This window comes from Solea senegalensis, linkage group LG11 (assembly GCF_019176455.1).
Source record: "Solea senegalensis isolate Sse05_10M linkage group LG11, IFAPA_SoseM_1, whole genome shotgun sequence".
Lineage (NCBI taxonomy): Eukaryota > Metazoa > Chordata > Actinopteri > Pleuronectiformes > Soleidae > Solea > Solea senegalensis.
Window position 1 is genome coordinate 24,856,700 of NC_058031.1, and position 20,834 is coordinate 24,877,533.

At 42.9% G+C, this 20,834-nt stretch overlaps 1 protein-coding gene across 1 annotated transcript; it reads right to left on the reverse strand.

Moving 5' to 3' along the window:
* Positions 1–416: 416 nt before the first annotated feature.
* On the reverse strand, positions 417–19,349 carry LOC122776884 (inositol 1,4,5-trisphosphate receptor type 3-like). The gene is made up of 23 exons (XM_044037646.1): positions 19,323–19,349; positions 18,974–19,162; positions 14,141–14,211; positions 11,599–11,720; positions 11,327–11,413; positions 8,321–8,479; positions 8,124–8,222; positions 7,859–7,942; positions 7,582–7,728; positions 7,404–7,499; positions 6,878–6,922; positions 6,026–6,168; positions 5,837–5,936; positions 4,540–4,700; positions 3,726–3,867; positions 3,474–3,638; positions 3,211–3,383; positions 3,009–3,128; positions 2,801–2,876; positions 2,593–2,708; positions 1,619–1,870; positions 648–792; positions 417–569 (listed from the first exon to the last, which is right to left on the reverse strand). The coding sequence occupies exons 2-23, from the start codon at positions 19,063–19,065 to the stop codon at positions 417–419; spliced, it is 2,748 nt and encodes a 915-aa protein (XP_043893581.1). The 5' UTR covers positions 19,066–19,162; positions 19,323–19,349.
* Between the last annotated feature and the right edge of the window lie 1,485 nt (positions 19,350–20,834).

Here is a 20,834-nt window from a genome sequence, read left to right on the forward strand (position 1 = left end):
CCCTATGTCAGCTGAGATTGGCACAGCACGCCTCGCGACCATCATGTGTCGGATAAAGAAGTCAAAGATGGGTGGATGGATGGTTTTAGTGTTTTTTAAATAATTTAAACAGCTCTAAACATCTGTGTTTTGGACAGATTGTCAGGAAAGCAAGAAACACATGTGTCAGTCGGGATGCTGAGAAGAACCCCAAAAAAACAGAGTCTCTGACTCAAGCAGTGCAGCTGTGTGGAAGCGGGCTGACGTGAGACGGCAGCAGAGCGGAGTGCACCCATTCTGAGCAGCAACAGTGAATACTATTTTCTGATTGGCTGATAGGTCGCTAATTCAAGACAGCTGTATGAATGAACTACGCAGAGCAATTTTTGTAGATTTTTAAAATCACAGTCCACTTCAGTGTCAGCTTTAGTTTCTCTTTAAGTACCTGATCCATCATCGTGGAACAACAGCCCAGTGTGTAAAGGATTGGGTCGACAGTCAATGATGCCCAGCAGGGTCCTGGTTAGTCTGAGCAGCTCAAAGAAACTGTAGAATCCAAAGTAAATCAAATGTCTGGCCAAACTCACCACCTGTAGAGAGAGGACACAGAAGACACCTGATCACAGGAGGAACAGGACAAGAAAGAAGGACGTAAAGCAAAGACTGACCTCATATGTGAGTTTGTTTTTCTCCTCATTGTGGAATGGCAGTTCATCATTCAGAACGTTGTTCAGATATTCCTCCATGAAGGCCATGCTGTTGGAGAAGCGGTTCTTCTTGTTGTCTCGGCTGTCATCCATGTTGGAATCATAACTAGAAACGACACATACAAGAACAAACCCTCAGATGATGCTGAGCTTCCCAGGCTTCAAAACTGCCTCTTATGGACAAATATTCACCTGAAGTTAAAAATACACAGACCTAACATTCAGAGAGGCAATGACACTGACAGCTTAAACCCGAACGGTCACAACCACCGAAAAAACAAATGATCTTTGGTAGAAAATATATTAATCCCTCAGTTCAGCAGAATTAGGAAATTTATGAAGAGGAACACTGATATTTCTTGATACTTGTGGTGGACGACTTTGGATGGTGATGTTTGCTCATGGGTACAACAGAACTCTACTGGACTTGAATGCTTGTTAACTTGCAGGAGACACTTGAAGATGTGAAGGCTTAGAACTGACTAAGACAAAATGTTCTTGATATAGCCTTCTGAACTCCTTGCTTAAACACTTAAACACTACTTGAACCTTAAACCCTCAGATTAGAAGTCAGATGCACCACCACCTGAGCTTTACATTATAAATGCCATTTTCCAAGTCTGGAGTCCAATATCCCACAAAAAACAATGTATAGACAACGCTGTAGTTGAAGGGTTGCTAGGAACCAGTGTTGTCTTATTGTGAAATCCCATGTATAAAGGTTAATATGAACACTGAAGAGAGGTCCATCACCTGAACGGGGACTTGAACCCTGGACCTCTATGATCCAAGCTACTCAGGCTCTTGCAGAAGGTGCTAAATGAGGATGGTAAATCTGGACACTATTGGTAAAAGCCCTGGGCTACTGATAAAAAATAAGATTGTACTTCTAATTCCCATCACATTTTCAAAAAGTATTAAAATCTACCAACTCTTTGATGGTGATAGAGGTTGGGATCTCCGTCCAGAGGCGGGCAAACTTAACGGGGGTCACCAGCTCCTGAGGGTCTCGGTCCACGTGAGCATGAAGCATGAGGCGACAGAAGGAGGCACGGATGTCAAAGGGCAGCGTCTCATCCATCATGCACAGGAAGATGAGCTCCACGTCCAGCTGCTTGGAGATCTCGTCTATGGCCAGATACTGACGGTCCAAACACATGCGAGCGAAGAGCTTCAGCTGGTACCTGAGCAAGTCCAGAGAAGGTTTATCACAGCAAATACTTAACAGAAGGAGAAGACCTATCCAAAACTTTGACAGGGAGTAAGACACTAATGAAATCGACTGTGGATCTTCATGGTTTCCAGAAGATACATCTTGGCTTTTACTACAGTAAAATAGTGCTACAACAATAAAAATAGTCCATCCATCCTTCATCATCTGCTTATCCGAGTTCAGGTCACGGAGGTTGAAGCTCTAGTAGGGGGCCCCAGACTTCCTTTTCCCTGGCCACACTATCCAACTCTAACTGGGGGATCCCCAGGTGCTTCCAGGCTAGTGAGGAGATATAACCTTATCCTAATCCTTGGCCTGCCCCAAGGTCTCTTCCCAGAACATCTCCCTAGGGAGGTGCTCCCAGCGGCTCTACTCTGAGTCCCACCCAGACGACTCAGCTTCTCACCCTATCTCTATGGGAGACCCCCGCCACCCTTCTGAGAAACCCGCTTGTACCCTTGTCGGTCATGATCAAAGGTGACGGTAGGAACTAAGTTCCACCAGTAACGAGAACTTTGCCTTTTGGTCACAACAGTGTGGCAGAGCGAACGCAATTCTGATCCCACTGCTCTGATTCTCTGGCCAATTTCACGCTTCCTTCCCTCACTCGTGAACCAGACCCAGAGATTTTGGATGGCCGGATCTCTGTTAAATTTTCTGTGGATTTTAATCGACCCACTTGGGCATCTCTACCTGTAGTAAGTGAGAACGTTCTCATCGTGAGCATTTCCCTGCCTCGCCTCCTGAGCGAGCTGTCTGATGCCCTTCTCCTGCTTCTCATTGGTCTTGTCCGTCCACACCAGCCACACCTACACAAAGAGCACATATGTTATTTTAGGCACATTTCTCTTAAAGGATGTATGGTGTCTATAAGAAGTCAGGTTTCCCACGTCTGCCCAACCTCATCATCATCTCCGTAGTCATCCATGTAATCGCCCTCGACGCCACCCGGGTGTAGCTCTTTTGGGACTCGACGTCTGGAGGCAATGGCAGAGAAACAGAGTGGAAATTTGAACACAAAGATGTTTGTAACGTTTGACGCTGTGTTTGTGTGACGGTTGTGAGCACAAAGACTCAAAAAAAAGTTTTTGGAGTCTCCCTCCACTCACTCAGTTTTGATGAGGATGTCTTGGTGTTTGGGGTCCAGCACACATTTACATATCAGCTCCTGAGTGACAGGAATGGCAACGTTGTTGGACACACACAGGTCAGACAGGTAGTCCAGAAACCTGTAGCACACAAACACTCATATTATAACCAAACATTTGAGGAAGTTAACAGCAGTAATGATCTGCTCCCCCGCATGAATACCTGGGCTCGCGGTTCTTGCGGACCAGACTGACAAAGGTTTCCACCTCGGTCTTGGTGATGTGTTTCTCTAGCAGTTTGCGGTTGTTGTGCAGCAGAGCGGTGATGGTATCCTCAGCCAGGATGTCATAGCCGATCTGACTCTGCATCACACCGAACTGCTTGGCTATGTGCTCCTAGAGAGGGAAGAAGGGGGAAACAGGCATCTGTGTGGGTTGTCGATGTTTACGGTCAAAAATAATTCCTCAAACTGAGCTCCTCCTCACCTGGTTCTTGCGGTAGTCCTCCTGAGAGTGCCTGAGAACCCTGTAGCAGAGTCGGAACATGTACTGGTAGGGGGCGTTCTTCTGGTCAGCCAGCTCTTCCAGACACAGCAAGGCACCCTCCCCTCCTCCACGGTCCTTAAAGGGAGCCTTTAGGATACCAAAAACCTAACCACACACATTCATACAGAGAGTCAGTGCCGGGGTCAGTTTCTGTCTCAGTGTCATGAGTCCTCTCTCTTCCTCAGATCTCACCTGTTTGAGGATGTTCTGCTCCCTCATTAGTTTCTGCCGCTCCCTGTTGGGTTTGGTCATGACCACATCCAGGACAGGCTGACCACTGTTGAGGACGTCTGCCACGAAGAAAACCATGTCCTCCAGCAGCTTGATGGCAAATCTGAGGATGTTGATGTTAAGAATTAACTTGTTTGCTCCATTTCATATCTTCCGAGTCATTTTTTGTAATAAGCTAATATGCTTTATTTATTTATTTATAATTACACATTTGGTATAGCATGGTACGGTTTGGATTGGTTTGTGTTTCGGCTGAGAACAGTATCTTTACTTGGTCAGTGGGGTGCCTCAGGATTTGAACACTGATCACAACATGTGTTTCTGTTGCCCAATCAGCTGACTGATGTGGGTGGATTCAGTCGAGCTCCACCCTGACCGTACCGTGCCATTTTACTCTGGTTCCCCAAGGAAAGGGAAGGGTGCCAAAGAATGATGCAGTTTGGTATTTTAGAAACCTTTCCCCCCATAAAATTGTATACCCTACTGTACCGAACCTAACGGTTCCACTCGAAGGCAACACAGCTTCACATTCATGTGTCTTTCTTACAGACAGATAAGGAGGTTGACAGTCCTCTGACTACAAAAACATACATTTGAGTTTCATCTACATAGCAACTGATTTTGATCTGTAGTCTACATACAGTATGTAGAAAGTGGCCCAAAAGGAGTGTGAAATGTCCTATTACTGAGCCTTGGAGAACTCCACATGCTGGTCTTTAAAGTAGGAATCAAACCATGTGGAACTGAAACATACACACACACACTGATGTCGTACCTGCGGTCGTTCTGGCTGATGAAGCCCTTGTTGAACTGGTCGACCACTGTGCTCAACATGGCGCTGGCGTCATTGGCGAAGTCCAGATCTCTGATCTCCATGACGGGTACAGAGACGATGGCAAAGGCCTCCTTGTCCTCTTTCGTGGGACACGTTCCCAACTTGAGGAGGGGCAGATGGAGATTTTTAGTGCACACGTCATTTTTTCTATTTGGGACATATTTGATGAGAAGAAATTGTGGAAAATGTCCACAGTAGAGTCCTCAATGGGCCTGAATATTACGACCCAACCCGGCCCACAGGTCTTTAAAACCGAACCCGACCTGGCCCGAAATGCCCCCCCCATTTTCCCATTGATAGAAACGCGGTGTTTTCTTGCCTGTACCGGCTGCTGCGCAGCTAAGTGGCAGGACTTCACGTTTTCCCTTTGGTCAGTGACAGCATCTGCAACTGCTTGAATTTTGGCCACAGGAATGTAAGAGCTTTGTGGAGATTATCGGTTATGGACCTTTTTTTTGCGCATGCTGTTGACACATGGCTGTGCTCTGTGCAGTATCGTTGGCATTTTGTTGGCAGTGATGTCTGAGTGGTTCTGCCCATAGCAGCACGAGATGCAGAGTGGGATATTTGTCCCCCTTCAGTTCACGATGAGCATCATAGGGCTCCAAAAATTACACAAACAAGTGTCAGGGGTTAAGCACACAGCAGCGTCAGGGCTGCCCCTCTCCAGATTTACTCTTCACCACACGTGAACAGCAAATATTCACAACAAACAACATATTATTTACAACCTGCAAGAAAAAAAGGAAGCCTGAGGCCCGACCCGACCCGCCTCATTTGCACATTTTTTTGGCCCGAACCCACGGGTCCGGTCGTGTTTGGCCGTTGAGAACTCTAGTCCAGAGAGACTTTGGAAAACATTTGTCTTCTCACAAAACAACTGTCCACACAATTTTAGGAGCATATTTCATTCAAGTGCAACTCTGAAAGCAGTTTGACAGAAATGTGTCAAGGCGATTTGATATTTCTTTCAGGAAATCCCAACATTCGTCGGCCAGAGGAAGTAAACGACTAATTTAGATGACTTTTCATTTGTGACACTGATGGTTAGGGCTAACCCAAATATGGTTTGGACAGAAGACACTTTTCAACTGGCACCACCTTGAGGTCAAAATAAATATTTGTCATTTAGTTTCATGAACTTTACAGAGTTATACATTTCAACATAACATGATATAAATCAGTAAAGTGCTAGCATGCTAACCCGAGAGTCGACGCGGCGAACCACACAACTCACCATGAGCCTGATGGGTCTCTCCTCGTCAACGTCAATGGGGACGTTGGTGCTCTGGATCCAGGTGTTGGTACACAGATGTCGCAGTCGTACGTACGAGTTTCTAAGAGAAAACACACAGAAAAATTGACTGCATCAGTTGGCCGATATGACGCGTAAAAGTGTAAAAGACGGGCTGTTGACAAAACCTACCGTGGCACGAATGAGTCGGTCTTTTGCAGCGTGGTTGGGTCCAGCTCGAACAGCGAGGCGATGTCGTTCCCATGAGGCACCGCCACCAGTTTGTACTTGATCCTCTCACCAAGGGAGCGCTTGTTGCTACGACTACCTTCCATCTGTGGAGAGGTCAGAGATCAGGGTGAGAGGATTAAAAAAACTGGTCCTGAAATGAAATATTTTACTTGTTTTTGCAGCAGCTGAATAACTGTATCAACAATTGTTTTTCGAAATAAAAGTTGGACACATGCTAACTGCTTTAGGTCAGACTGTTTATCATCATTGTTTCTATACGGGGACCAAACTATTGTGACCCAAAATCATTATATATAATCGCGTCAAAACCAAATTTACAGTCATATCTGTAACTCTAATGAATATTTCCCCAGGAATGTTTGGTAAATGAAATAAAACTTCATTCTTACGCATGTTATTTTATACATATAGATGGGAATTTTGACTAAAAGGTTGGGGAAATACTATTAATTTGTTTAGGGAGCCCAACAATATCTCCCACGACCCATCTGTAGGTCCCAAAGATTGTTTTATCAAATATTGAGAGTAGTAAAATCGCAATTTGTCACAATGTTAATGTCAAAAAAATGTCTCTGAAAACACACTTAATCTTCTTTATAAAAACTTGACAATGTTTTAACTGAAATAATGAAGCTTAAAATGAAATATATCATTTTTTAAATCATCAGTAAAAGCATCAAAAGTCATCAATTTCAGGAAGTTGTTAATATGACATGAGTGAGATGTTCACGTGGACTCAGGTTGGACTCATCTCATTTAAGTCTTAATCTTAATAAGAGTGAGAAAACTCACCGAGGGCGAGATCTCTGCGTTGTCCCCTTTATAACCTGGATTCTCCTGAAACAAGGACAAGTGATATGTTAGCATCCATCAACCTTCCATCATACATCCATCCATCCATCATTTCATCTATCCATTTAGCCATCCATCCATCATTTCATCTATCATTTAACCATCCATCATTCATCCATCCATCTAACCATCCATCCATCATTCATCCATCCATTTAATCATCTATCAATTAATTTATCCATCCATCTATACAATCATCCATCCACTCAGCCATCCATTTAACATCATCCACCAATTTAACCATCCATCCATTCATATGTCCACCCATCATCCATCCACGCAAGCATCCACCAATCGATTTATTAACCCATCCATCCATTGTCATCATGTCCCTGGAAAGTGGCGGCCATCTTAATGAGACAAACGTCTCTCCGTCACCATGGTTACGTTTTCAGTGAAAAAAAAACAACTAAACTAAACTAAACAAAAACAAACAAACCCCACAATCCAGTGTTGCCATGGTTACCTCAGCAGCCAGGTAGTTGCCAGTGGCCAGGTGTTTGAAGCGGTAGAGGCTGTTCCAGTGCCCAGCCCCCCCACGACACGGGTCATGATGGACGACCTGGCCGACCAATCAGAAGACATTTCAGAGGAGTGTGTGTGTGTGTGCACGTGTGTGTGTGTGTGTGTGTGTGCGTGTGTACCTCGACCTCCCACAGAGCGTTGGAGCTGGTCGCTGACGTCGCAGACTGCCTCAGCGTCGTTCGCAGGAAAACATGGAGTTTACTTTTGTACTCATCACACGTCAGAAACTTTTCCTGCTCTGCATGAAACAAACGCACCACATCGCCCTGAGAGACACAGAGACAGAGATACAGAGAGACAGACACAAAGAGACAGAGACAGAGAGCGACACACAGACAGATGTATAAATAGTGTACTTATGTCCTGTAGATTTGATCCTATCATGTGTCCACTCACTCCTTTGAGGACTTCTTCTCTGTGGTCACTGAACATCATGAACAGGTTGATCTTCCAGCTGGTGTTGCAGTTCACCGAGTTCACCTACAGAGGGAGGAAGACACACATTATGTGGTTACACACACATTAAGGTTAAGATATGGGGCTATGAAGGGGTTATGGATTAGAAATGGGTTTATGTTAAGGTAAGGGCCACTTAGTTGTAAGGGTAAGGGTTAAGTGATGCGTCCTCATTAAGATATAAAAACAGATTTGTGTGTGTCACCTCCTTGCAGCCCGGATGGTCGGTCAGTTCATAGTTGGAGGCGTGCAGCGGTTGACCAGCGTTCACCGGGTTCAGGATCACTTTGTCTCCGACCACCACCTGAAAACATTTTTAATGTTTGTCATGTTTGCTGGACTTCCTGTCTGTCCACCTGCACTTCCTGTTGACATGTTGCATGTTCTGTGATGTATGTTTACGTTGTCTCCGTTGGCGCGGAGCTTCCAGAACGGCTGGATGAAGAGCCACGAGCCCTCGTTGCCCGTGCCGTCCAGCGTCACCCTCATGGCATTCTTCTCCAGCAGAGCCGGCAGACGCTTGTTCACCGTCAGGTACTTGTTGCTCTTCATGTGGAGCAGCTGGACACAGGCGGGGTCATGTGACCGTGTGTTAGTTAATTAATCAGTAAACCAAGCTCTAATGCTAACCCCCAAAGAACCTGACTGCGGAAACCAGAAAACACTGTTAGCTTTTCGTTCAGCTAGCCTGTTCTTGTTCTGATAAATAAAAAGTAAAGATGCTAGTTAGCTAGCCACAATAGCCTACTTTCTATCTAGCTGTTAGCTTTGTGCGCAGCTAGCCAGTTCTTGTTTCAGTTTACATACAGATAAAATGCTAATAAGTTAAGTTTCAACTTCCGGGGCAACATTAGCTTACTATTACTTGATACTAGCTTTCTACTCAGCTATGTTTTCTTTGGATAAAAAGTAATAACTGTAGCTAGAGAGCTAGCCACTATAGCCTAGTTTATATCTGGCTGTTACCTGTTCCTGTTTCAATTACATTTCTCAGAAAAAAAAGATACTAAATAGTTGACATTAAACTTCTGAGGCAACTTAAGTGCACTATTACGTGATGCTAGCTTTCTGCTCAGCTCCATTGGTTTTGTTTAGATAAAATAAAATATGCCCAAATAATTTACTCTTGATCTGTTCGATTTTTGTCTAGCTAGCTTTGTCTTTTTCTTGGTGGGAAAAAAATGTAGCCTAGTGCACACCAGCTGTAGATTCCAGTTAAGTTAAGAGTTAAGTCGTGATTTAAAGTTGTCAACTTTAACACTTAGAGCATGTGTTAAAGCTGTAGATTTATTATATAGCTAGTATGTCTTTGTGCGTCGTAAACACAGTGTCTGTGGAGACACTGTTTTTATGTGAGACCAAAGTCGTACATGTGTCTAGATTAGCTTGATAGTTAGCTAAATGTAATGCTAATGCTAACCACTGTTACAACATGCGAGAAGAATTAGTCTGAACAAAATTAGTCTGATTTGAAACAATCTATTAAAAAAACACGTTATACATTTCTTTCTTCTCTTTCTTCTTCATTTTACCTTTAAACGACATATTAACCTGATGTGTGTGTGTGTCCAGGTATTACTAAAGTTGTGGGGACCTAAAACTGTTTACACAGTCACATTATGGGGACTTGTCTTCCTTGTGGGGATAAAAATCAAGTCCCCACAACGTAAATGACTACATTTTAAGGTGAAGATATGTTTTAAGGTTAGGTTGAGGTTAGGGTTAGGGTAAGCTTAGGGTCAGGGTTAGGATTAGTCCAGTAGTAATTGTGGTTAAGGTTAAAGTCTCCAGGAAATGAATGTAAGTCAATGCAATGTCTCCTCAAGTCATGAATGTCCAACTGTGTGTGTGCGTGTGTGTGTGTTCTAACAAGAGAAAGGTTCAGTTTTTGGTGATTATTTGCTCTGCAGATTAAAAGTGTTACACATTCCACACCTTTGACAAACACACACACACACATATCTTAACAATCTTACTCAGCAGGAACCACACCCAGCCTGTCAGTGTGTGAGTGAGTGTGTGCGTATTCACCCGTACTTGTGTCTTTGTGGGGACCACTTAGAGATAAATACCTGACATAGTGAGGACACAGAAGGTGTAAAGGTCCAGGTGTGTGTGTGTGTGTGTGTGTGTGTGTTTGTGTGTGTGTGTGTTCATACACACATGAGTGAATGTTGTCTTTGAAAAAAGGGGGGGAGGGGGAGAGGTGTGAATCACGAGGTTGTCATGGTAATGGGTGTCGCCCCGTCTGCACGTCCTGAAAACAGCATTGTCTATGCACCTGCACACGTGTGTGTGTGCAGACGTGTCGAGGCGTGTCACAGACACACATCGCGACTGTGTTGAAACATACGTAATGTTCACAAGTGTGTTTGTTTGTTGTAAATATAAATATGAAAATCAGATTGTGGTGGACTAAGCACCTGTCTGCAGCCGTGTTTGTTTGTGTCTGTTTTAGTTCTCACCGACAATAACACTCATCCTCCGCGACGTCACCGCAGCTTTCAACACAATCTCCCGCCTTATCCTCCTGAACCGTTGAGCCTCCACTGGACTCACCTGGTTTTCATCATCCCGCCCCCTGTCAGCAGTGGTGTGCCTCAGGGCTATGTCCTGGGGCCCCTCCTTTTCATCATCTACCTCCTCCCTCTTGGCAATATCTTCAGAAAATGTGGTATTCATTTCCACTGCTACTTGGATGACACCCAGCTCTACCTCTCCTCCAAGCCCCTCTCTCCTCAACTGTTCACAAGAAATTAAGATCTGGTTTTCCCACAACTTTCTCAAATTAAATGTCAATAAAACTGAATTACTCCTCATCGGTTCCAAATCTGTTAACCCATCACTAACAATTGACAACTCCACTGTTCTTCCGTCGCTCCTGGTCAAGAGTCTGGGTGTCATCCTCGACAGAAACTCACAGAAACCACATCAGCCGCTCCGCTTCCGTCCTTCACTCACTCCTAACACGGCTGCTATCCTGGTCCATGCACTCGTCACATCACGTCTCGATGACTACAATGCAGAAATCCCCCATCCTCACAACACATCACCCCCGTCCTGAAACAACTTCACTGGCTCTCCGTCCGTTTCCGTATTGAATTCAAAATGATTCTTTGAACATTCAATGCCTTCCATAACTGAGCTCGTCCACACTCACACACAGCCTCCCTCTGACATCCGGACAATATCATCACTTTCCACCATCAAATCCATTTCTGTTTTATTATTTAACTTCTGTGTGTTTGATGTTTGTGTTTTATTTGACTTGTAGCGATCTTGAGAGTCTGAAATACATTTTATTATTATTATTATTATCGTTATTATTATTATTATAGTTCGAGCTCTACCTGTACCAGGACTACCTGTAACTTTGATGTGAATTTGTTTGTTCTTCACCGTCGTTACCTGTATGACAGTTCCATATTTGACAACGTCTCCATGGACTTTCTTGTTCTCAGTTTCGTTCTGTTTCTGCTCCAGGTTGGACGCGTGCTGCAAGAAAGAAACACACGCAACGTGTGCTAGCTTAGCACAAAGTGAAGGGAAACTACTAGCCTAGCTCCATTGTTTTTAATATGTTAATATGAATATGTCATGTAATATGAAAATAAACAGTTTGTGAGTGTGTGTGTGTGTGTGTGTGTGTGTGCGTGTGTGTGCGTGCATGTGTGCTTCACCTGCAGCTTCTGCAGCAGGACCACATCGGCGATCTTGTCCTTCTCATGTTTGGCTTGTTTCGCTTTCCAAAACTGTTTCTGAGCCGAGTAGCGGCTCATGGGACAGACCTTGAACAGGCAGTCTGAGCAGAAACATGGCAGAGTGAACACATGACACGGTGAACACATGACACGGTGAACACATGACACAGTGAACAGAGACAGTTCAGGTTCAGAAAGGAACCAACAGATTTCTAAATTCTAGATTTGTAAACCACTCACTCTCCCACACCAAAGTCCAGAGAAGAAAATCAGTGATTTAAGCTTGTGGGGACACAGTAGCTGCTGGTCCTCTGCTGCCTCGTGTGGTCACTTTGTGTCACTGAAGTACATCTGAGCGAAGATTATCAAAAGCCCTAGTGACAAATTGAGACATTTGAACTTAGTGATGGAGGCAGCAGTGGATCAACAACTCTTGTGTGTGTGATGTTATAATCACTGGTTTTCTCTGTGGGGTTTTGGTGTGGGAGAGTGAGTGGTTTACAGAGTCTGTCTCACAGTGAGATAAAGACGTGAACATGTTTTAAAGATATCATAAACTTAAAGTGACGTAGAGTCTCTTGTTCAGCAGTTCAAATCTGTGTGTTTCCCTCTGGCAGCCATGTTTCTGCCCTCAGTGATCAAACGTGACTGCTGTGGGTTCTCGTGACACAGGAACATCACAGTCACATGACGTCTGTTAGTGAGGAGTTCCAGGCCGGTGATTGGTCAGCAGACTGTGATCAGACACTAATTGGCTGTTTAGGTTTGCAAACATCAAACTGGTGAAGCATCTGACTCTAATCCTATCTGTGTGTATGTGAGAGTTTGAATCCAGAGACTTCAGCACTAAAGCTGCAGTACGCAGGTTTCCTCATCGCCACCGTGTTCACACGAGACGACGTTAAACACTATAAAGTAATTTAAAGTAATATTTCAGAGTAAAAGCACGTAAGTATGTGAGCAGAAAATTACTTTTTATAGTGTGAGTGAGTGAGTGAGTGAGTGAGTGACAGAGAGACAGAAAGAGAGAGAGAGAAAAAACAAATAACGCTATGGTAAAATAGAGGCAAATATTGACTCTCCTCCTGCAGATCCTGTAGATTAAATATGGTTACACTTTCACTCTCACTGTGTGTGCATGTTTGTGTGTGTGTCTAGAGTGGATGTTTTTTTGTGTTCAGACACCTTAACACAAACACACAGGACGTCACGGTGTTTGTTCTCTGGACCTCTTTCTTATGTCGGAACTGAACTTGTGTCACTTCATGTTTTTGTTGACGTGTTCATACGACGATACCTGAGGCTGTTTGTTACATTTCAGGCAGAACAAACGCAGGTAACATTGTTTCCCTTCAGGCGTTTGACGACCACATCCAGAGTAAACTGAACATGTTTGCATGTCGTCAGATAATTCACCGACAAAAACCATGAAGGTAAAGAACTAAACTGATGTAAAGCAGCTAAAAACACAAACTTCTGCCCAGAGATGATTTTCAACAAGTTTCAAGTGTTCATATGATTCAGAAATGTGACACAATAAAACAACAGCAGTGCTGCGTGATAAATAATCTGTGTGTACGTTTGAGTCTTTGTCCTCAGATATGAGATCTATGAGGATATAAAGCTGCACACAGATACACTGTAATATACACTGTAAAATAAATATAATCTACTGCTTATGCTCTGTATCACATGATGATAAAATACACTTATTACCATTACCTTTCAGTTCAGATAAAACCTGTTTTATATTCTTGAAGGATATGTTCACATTGACTACAAAGAGGATTCAATTCTGCCATAATACAAATAATTAGGTTTCAATATATGTATAATATTTAGTGCAATTCACATATATAATATAAAAAATATGATGACTATCAATGCAACAGCAGGAACCAGTAAAGGTAACCACAGGTACTTTATCATGTCAACATACAGTATATAGATATAGTATATGGCAAATAACGAGCCCATTTTATAAATCCACGAGACTCACTGCCAAATAATGAGTCATTCTAGACATCCACCAAAAGACTGGTTGCCAAATAATGAGCCATTTTATACATCCACCCAGATACTGACTGACAAATAATGAGCTGTTTAAGGCTGGATGTATTTGTGATAATAAATACTATTTTACTTTATCATGACATGACAATCTCCAAAATCTAAGACTGTATCTTGTCCCATGTCCCCATATAGATATAATATCCATAGACTGAACATAAAATCTATGAACATCATAAAACATCTAAACATGCATTTTTCTCATTTAAAGTAAACACCTGTGAGACGAACACACTATACAGTGTCTTATTCATAATAAATAATCCTGAAAATGTTTCCTGCAGATACTGAGGAACGCTTTCACATCGTCTGTAAACGTCAAATAAACATGCAAACAACGCTCTGTCGTCTGCTCAGATTTATTCAAATATTTACAACGCACTGTGAAACTGCTCAATAATGTACCATAAAACTATATGACACACACACACACACACACACACACACTGACCTCTGAACTTCTTTGGAGGATTCTCCAGATCTCCGGCTGCAGGTTCGACCACACATCTGTCATCGACCAACCTGCAGAGAAAAAATACGTTGTGAGGTCATACAGGGATTTAAAAGGTTATAATAATGAGCCATTCTATAAATCCACCAAAACTCGCTGCCAAATAATGAGCCATTCTATAAATCCACCAACAGACTTGCTGCCAAATAATGAGCCATTCTATAAATCCACCAACAGACTCGCTGCCAAATAATGAGCCATTCTATAAATCCACCAATAGACTGCTGCCAAATAATGAGCCATTCTATTCATACAAAAATATAAATAAATTCATACAAAATAATAAAATAAAATAATGAAATTATAATACATTTTTTCTTCTTTTTCTGTCTGAAATAAACAAAGATCATGTGACACACACAGGGAGCAGACAGACTGCAGTCAGCAGGATTATCTGTCCATTCATACACACATTAGCTGCATTCTGCAGGAGGCCAGGTGTGTGTGTGTGTGTGTGTGTGTGTGTGTGTGTGTGGTTAGAGGTGGGCGTGTTTTTTAAAATAAAGTTATTTTTCCTCATTTTTTTCTGCTTCTCTTTGATGTTTGACTGACCCTTGTTTTTCTGAAATCATTTGAATTTAGATTTTCTTTAGTTTAATGAAAACAAATCCTTACCTCAGTAACAAACAGTTACTGAGAAAAGCTCATGGTCATTTGATGTCATTAAATACAGTATTTCCACTAAAAGTAAATATTAAATACAGAAAACACAAAATAAACATCATGTTTTACTGAAGTTTACCAAAATGAAAATTAATAAATAATAATTTTTGCTCCGTTCTTCCTACTTCTTCTTCCTACTTCTCTCTGGGTGATTTCATCTGACTTTGACTTCACCATCGCTACAACAACAGCCAATCAGCTCTTTTGTGTGTGAGCAGATGTGTGTGTGGTCCGTCTCATTTAGTCTATGTCGTAATGTGTCACTGTCTCATAGTGTCTCACAGTGTCCCACAGTGTCTCACAGTGTCCCACAGTGTCTCGTCTCCTGCAGCAGAAACACATTTGCATGGTGTTTGCAGAGATTTGAATGTTGGAGGTGTTTGTTTTGTTTTTTTCTGTGTGACAGGAGACACTATGTGTGTGAGTGTGTGTGCGTGCATGTGTGTGCGTGCGTGCATGTGATTTGATGAGCCAGGCTTCATGTGGGCGGGGCTTGTTGTGTTTGAACAAACAGGTGGAGGATTATTGACTTTCCTTGTTTCTCCCATTGTTAACATGTCAGTGTTTAAAACCACGAGGTCAGACACAGTGTTACCATCATCACATGTGTTTGTGTCGTGATTTCATTGATCACGGATCATTTGGTATTAAAACAACTTCATTCTGCAGATCTGTGTGAAAAGGTGAATTTGAGCTGATTTATGATGAGATCACTATGTAACAGATGTGGTGTCAAAACAACTGAGGATTCTCCCACACCAAACCTCACAGAGAAAATCCCTGATTTTAACTCACGGGGACACAGGAGCTGCTGCTCCTCTGCTGCCTCGTGTGGTCACTCTGTGTCACTGAGTTAAGTCTAAATTCATTAAAATAAGACATTTGAACTTAGTGATGGAGGCAGCAGTGGATCAACAACTCCTGTGTGCTGTGATGTTAAAATCACTGATTTTCTCTATGGGGTTTGGTGTGGGAGAGTGAGTGGTTTACGAACTTCAGTTTCCTGTTGGAAAAGTCTGTCTCACAGTGAGACAAAGACGTGAACGTGTTCTGAAGACATCGTAGACTTAAACTGACGTAGACTTTATGAACTGCCTTTTGTAAAGTGGTCATATATACATATATTTATATATATACATACGTATATATACATATATAAATATATATACATGTATACATACATCTACATATAAAAAGATATGTATATGTATATATGTATATATATATATACATATATATGTATATATGTATACATATATATATATACATATACATATATATATATGTGTGTATATACATATACATATATATATGTATATATATATATATATGTATATATGTATATATATGTTCTCCCCACAAACAGACTCATCAGAAAACCTGAATTATCCCTTTAAAACACACACACTTCCACTCCCACTCACACACAGAGTGAAAGTTAGAAAAAGAACAAGAAGCAGCAGAGAAACTGTAATGGTCAAGATCAAGTCTCACTCACACACACACACACACACACACGCACACACTCACACTCACACACACTGGCACAATGGAAATCTATCTTGGACAGACGTTGTACCACTTCCTTTTCCTGCCATACAATTAGACCTCGTCACTGGCAGTGTGTGTGTGTGTGTGTGTATGTGTGTGAGTGTGTGTGTTTCCAGGTATTTCTGATGTTGTGGGGACCCAAACCTGTTTACAAAGTCACATTATGGGGAGTTGTCTGCCTTGTGGGGACATAACGCAAGTCCCCATCACGTAAATGACTACATTTTGAGGTGAAGATATGTTTTAAGGTTAGATTGAGGTTAGGATTAGGATTAGGCCAGTAGTAATTGTGGTTAAGGTTCCAGAGTCTCCAGGAAATGAATGTAAGTCAATGCAATGTCTCCTCAAGGCATGAATGTTGAACTGTGTGTGTGTGTGTGTGTGTGTGTGTGTGTGTGTGTGTGTGTGTGTGTGTGTGTGTGTGTGTGTGTGCGTGCCTCTGTGTGCGTGTGTGTCCGTGTCTTTGTCCAGACCACTCATGGAGACCAAAACCTGGTCCTAATGAGGCAGAAACCTCATTTCTGAGGAACTGGTAAAGTTTAGTTCTTTCTGAATTTACAATGACGTCATAAACGTCACAGTGCTGAGTGTGAACTGACTCTTATCATTGATGATGATGTCACTGATGATGTCATTACAGTTGATGAAACTGAGATTTAACCAATTAAAGTAGATAGGGCTGGGCAATATGGACCAAAATTGATATTGCGATATTTTTTGTTCGAATGGTGATATGCGATATTATAACGATATTTTGAACAAATGGGTTAGCTCGCTAGCTCACCGATTGGCCACTCAGCTGACAGCAACAAATGTCTGTTGTGGTGCGTAGCGTGGGCGGGGCAACACTACGTAGTACATACATGTAAGTGGCGTGGCTGAGCAGCTGAACTAGGCTACTAGGGTCAGAGAGAAGTGGTCGGCTTTATTAAATAAATAATATATAATATACCGGTATATCGTCCAGCACTAGAAGTAGATGCAAACTTTGTGGACGAGTCAGGCCGATTCACGTGATGACTTTTATTTAAACTAGAGAGAGAGAGAGAGGGAGAGAGGGAGACATGTCCACAGTCTAAACACATGAGGACACATGTCCACAGTCTAAACACATGAGGACACATGTCCACTGTCTAACACATGAGGACACATGTCCACTGTATAAACACATGAGGACACATGTCCACAGTCTAAACAAACCAGCTGACATGAGGACACATGTCCACTGTATAATACATGAGGACACATGTCCACTGTCTAAACAAACCAGCTGACATGAGGACACATGTCCACTGTATAATACATGAGGATACATGTCCACAGTCTAAAAAACCAGCTGACATGAGGACACATGTCCACTGTATAATACATGAGGATACATGTCCACAGTCTAAACAAAACCAGCTGACATGAGACACATGTCCACTGTCTAAACACATGAGGACACATGTCCACTGTCTAAACACATGAGGACACATGTCCACAGTCTAACACATGAGGACACATGTCCACAGCTCCAAACACATGAGGACACATCTCCACTGTCTAAACACATGAGGACACATGACCACTGTCTAAACAAACCAGCTGACATGAGGACACATGTCCACTGTATAATACATGAGGACACATGTCCACTGTCTAAACAAACCAGCTGACATGAGGACACATGTCCACTGTATAATACATGAGGATACATGTCCACAGTCTAAACAAACCAGCTGACATGAGGACACATGTCCACTGTCTAAACACATGAGGACACAGGTCCACTGTCTAAACACATGAGAACACATGTCCACTGTCTAAACACACATGAGGACACATGTCCACAGTCTAACACATGAGGACACATGTCCACTGTCTAAACACATGAGGACACATGACCACTAAACACATGAGGACACATGTCCACTGTCTAGACAAATGTCCACTGTATAAACACATGGGGACACATGTCCACTGTCTAAAACACATAAGGACACATGTCCACGGTCTAAACACATAGACACATGTCCACTGCCTGGACACATGAGGACACATGTCCACTGCCTGACACATGAGGACACATGTCCACTGTCTAAACACATGAGGATGTCCACTAAACACATGTGTCCACTGTCTGAGGACACATGTCCACTGTCTGTGAGGACACATGTCCACTTTATAATACATGAGGACACATGTCCACTGTCTAAACACATGAGGACACATGTGCACAGTAAACACATGTGGACACATGTCCACTGTCTAAACACATGAGGACACATGTCCACTGTACAATACATGAGGACATATGTCCACTGTCTAAACACATGAGGAAACATGTCCACAGTCTAACCACATAAGGACACATGTCCGCAGTCCAAACACATTAGGACACATGTCCACTGTATAAACACACAAAGACACATGTCCACAGTCTAAACACATGTCCACTGTCTAAACAAATAGGTGAGAGGGACGGGAGGGGACAAAGCCACAAACAAACAAAGACACGGCAAACAGGTGACGAGGACATATACAGACAGACAGACAGACAGACAGACAGGGACTCACCCCAGTGTACTGATGAAGCCGTTGACTGATCCTTCTGCGTAAAGAGACACGATGTCTCCAATGTGGAGAAAACTGGAGGCAGAGTCCGACATTCTGGTCCCGAAATAGTGTCCCCGAGACAGATACACAGCCTGGGACAGGTACACCTGTCCTGTCCTCGATCTCTCTCGGTCCTCAGGTTGTCCTCCTTCTCTGTCCCCGAGCGTAAAAGATTCAAGAGTTTAAGTCTTTCTGCAACTGTGAGACAGAGAGACACACACACTCTGTGTCCTCTGTGTGTGTCTGTATGTGTGTCCTCTGTGTCTCTGTGACAGTGGAAACTCTCAGCAGAGTCTCGTGTGTCTCAGCTGCAGACAGACGCGTCTTCACTGCCGGGTTCTATAGGAACACACACACACACACACACACACACACAGCTGATCAGTGAACGAAGAAGTCTTCGAGTGTGTGTGTGTGTGTGAGAGAGAGAGAGAGAGAGAGAGAGAGAGAGAGAGAGAGAAAGAGAGAGAGAGAGAACGAGAGAGAGAGAGAGTAAAAGTGTGGACTCTCTCTGTCAGTGTGAGCGGAGGCGTGCGTGCGTGTGCGCGCTCCCGCCGATAACAAACCAGGAAGTGAGTGAACACAAACACACACACACTAGGCAGAGCGGGAATTACAAGCAGTAGCGTGCACGGGCAGGTTTATAAGGCCCCGCCCCTTTACCTGAATAGTAATATAACTCCATTTTCCTCTTTGTAAACCACTCACTCTCCCACACCAAAGCCCAGAGAGAAAATCAGTGATTTTAGCACAGACACAGGAGCTGCTGGTCCTCTGCTGCCTCGTGTGGTCACTTTGTGTCACTGCGGTCAATCTGAACAAAGTGACAAAATAAGATATTTGAACTTAGTGGTGGAGGCAGCAGAGAATCAACAGCTCCTGTCTGTGGGCTTTGATGTGGGAGAGTGAGTGGAAAGACGATGCAGACGTCTGTGGTTTGCTGTTGTTATCTGTTGTTTGTAATCAACAAAATGACAGAAAATATCACAGTAAAGATAATTTGTATTATATTAGTTATATTTGATGACACCATTCTTTAATGTGGGTTTATTGTGAAACATCTCAATCAAAATTGATCGGTATTTATTGATTAACAGGAATAGAATCAGTGAAGGTTGGATCAATTATTCATTTAGAGTTTATGTACAATTCTATACATGAAGCTGTGTGTGTGTGTGTGTGTGTGTGTGTGTACATGTGTGTCTTTGTGAGGACCAAAACAATTTAAAACTACAGGAAGCGAGGACATTTTGTCCCCACATCTTTTCAGGGTTAGAATTTTAGGTTTGGGTTCAAGGTCAGAATGTGTGTGTGTGTGTGTGTGTGTGTGTGTGTGTGTGTGTGTGTGTGTGAGACCACAATGACAACAACAAGATGAAGGCGTTCACTGAGTCACAAAACCCTGCTTCTTTAACAGATACAACAGGAAGTCCAGTCAGCATGAGTCCACACACACACACACACACCTCTGCACTGACTGAGTAGAATGAAAAAACAACTTAACAAACAACAATAAAAACCCTGAACTCACCTCATTGGTCAGGATCAGAGGGCGACGCCCACATGGCTGTCATGGTCACTGTGAAGCTGTAACATATTATTGTTTTGTCTGAGTTTAAAGTTCACATTCTACTTCCTGGTTTGTAACCATTGCACCATGTGACTGTGACATGTGACCATTCATTCATTCATTCACATTCATGTTCACCAGAATCAACAACAACAACAACAACGACAAACAACAGTTGTTTTTGTATTTAGTAGTCTGTTCACTGCACCAGTCCTCTGTGTGTGTGTGTGTGTGTGTGTGTGTGTGGTTTCC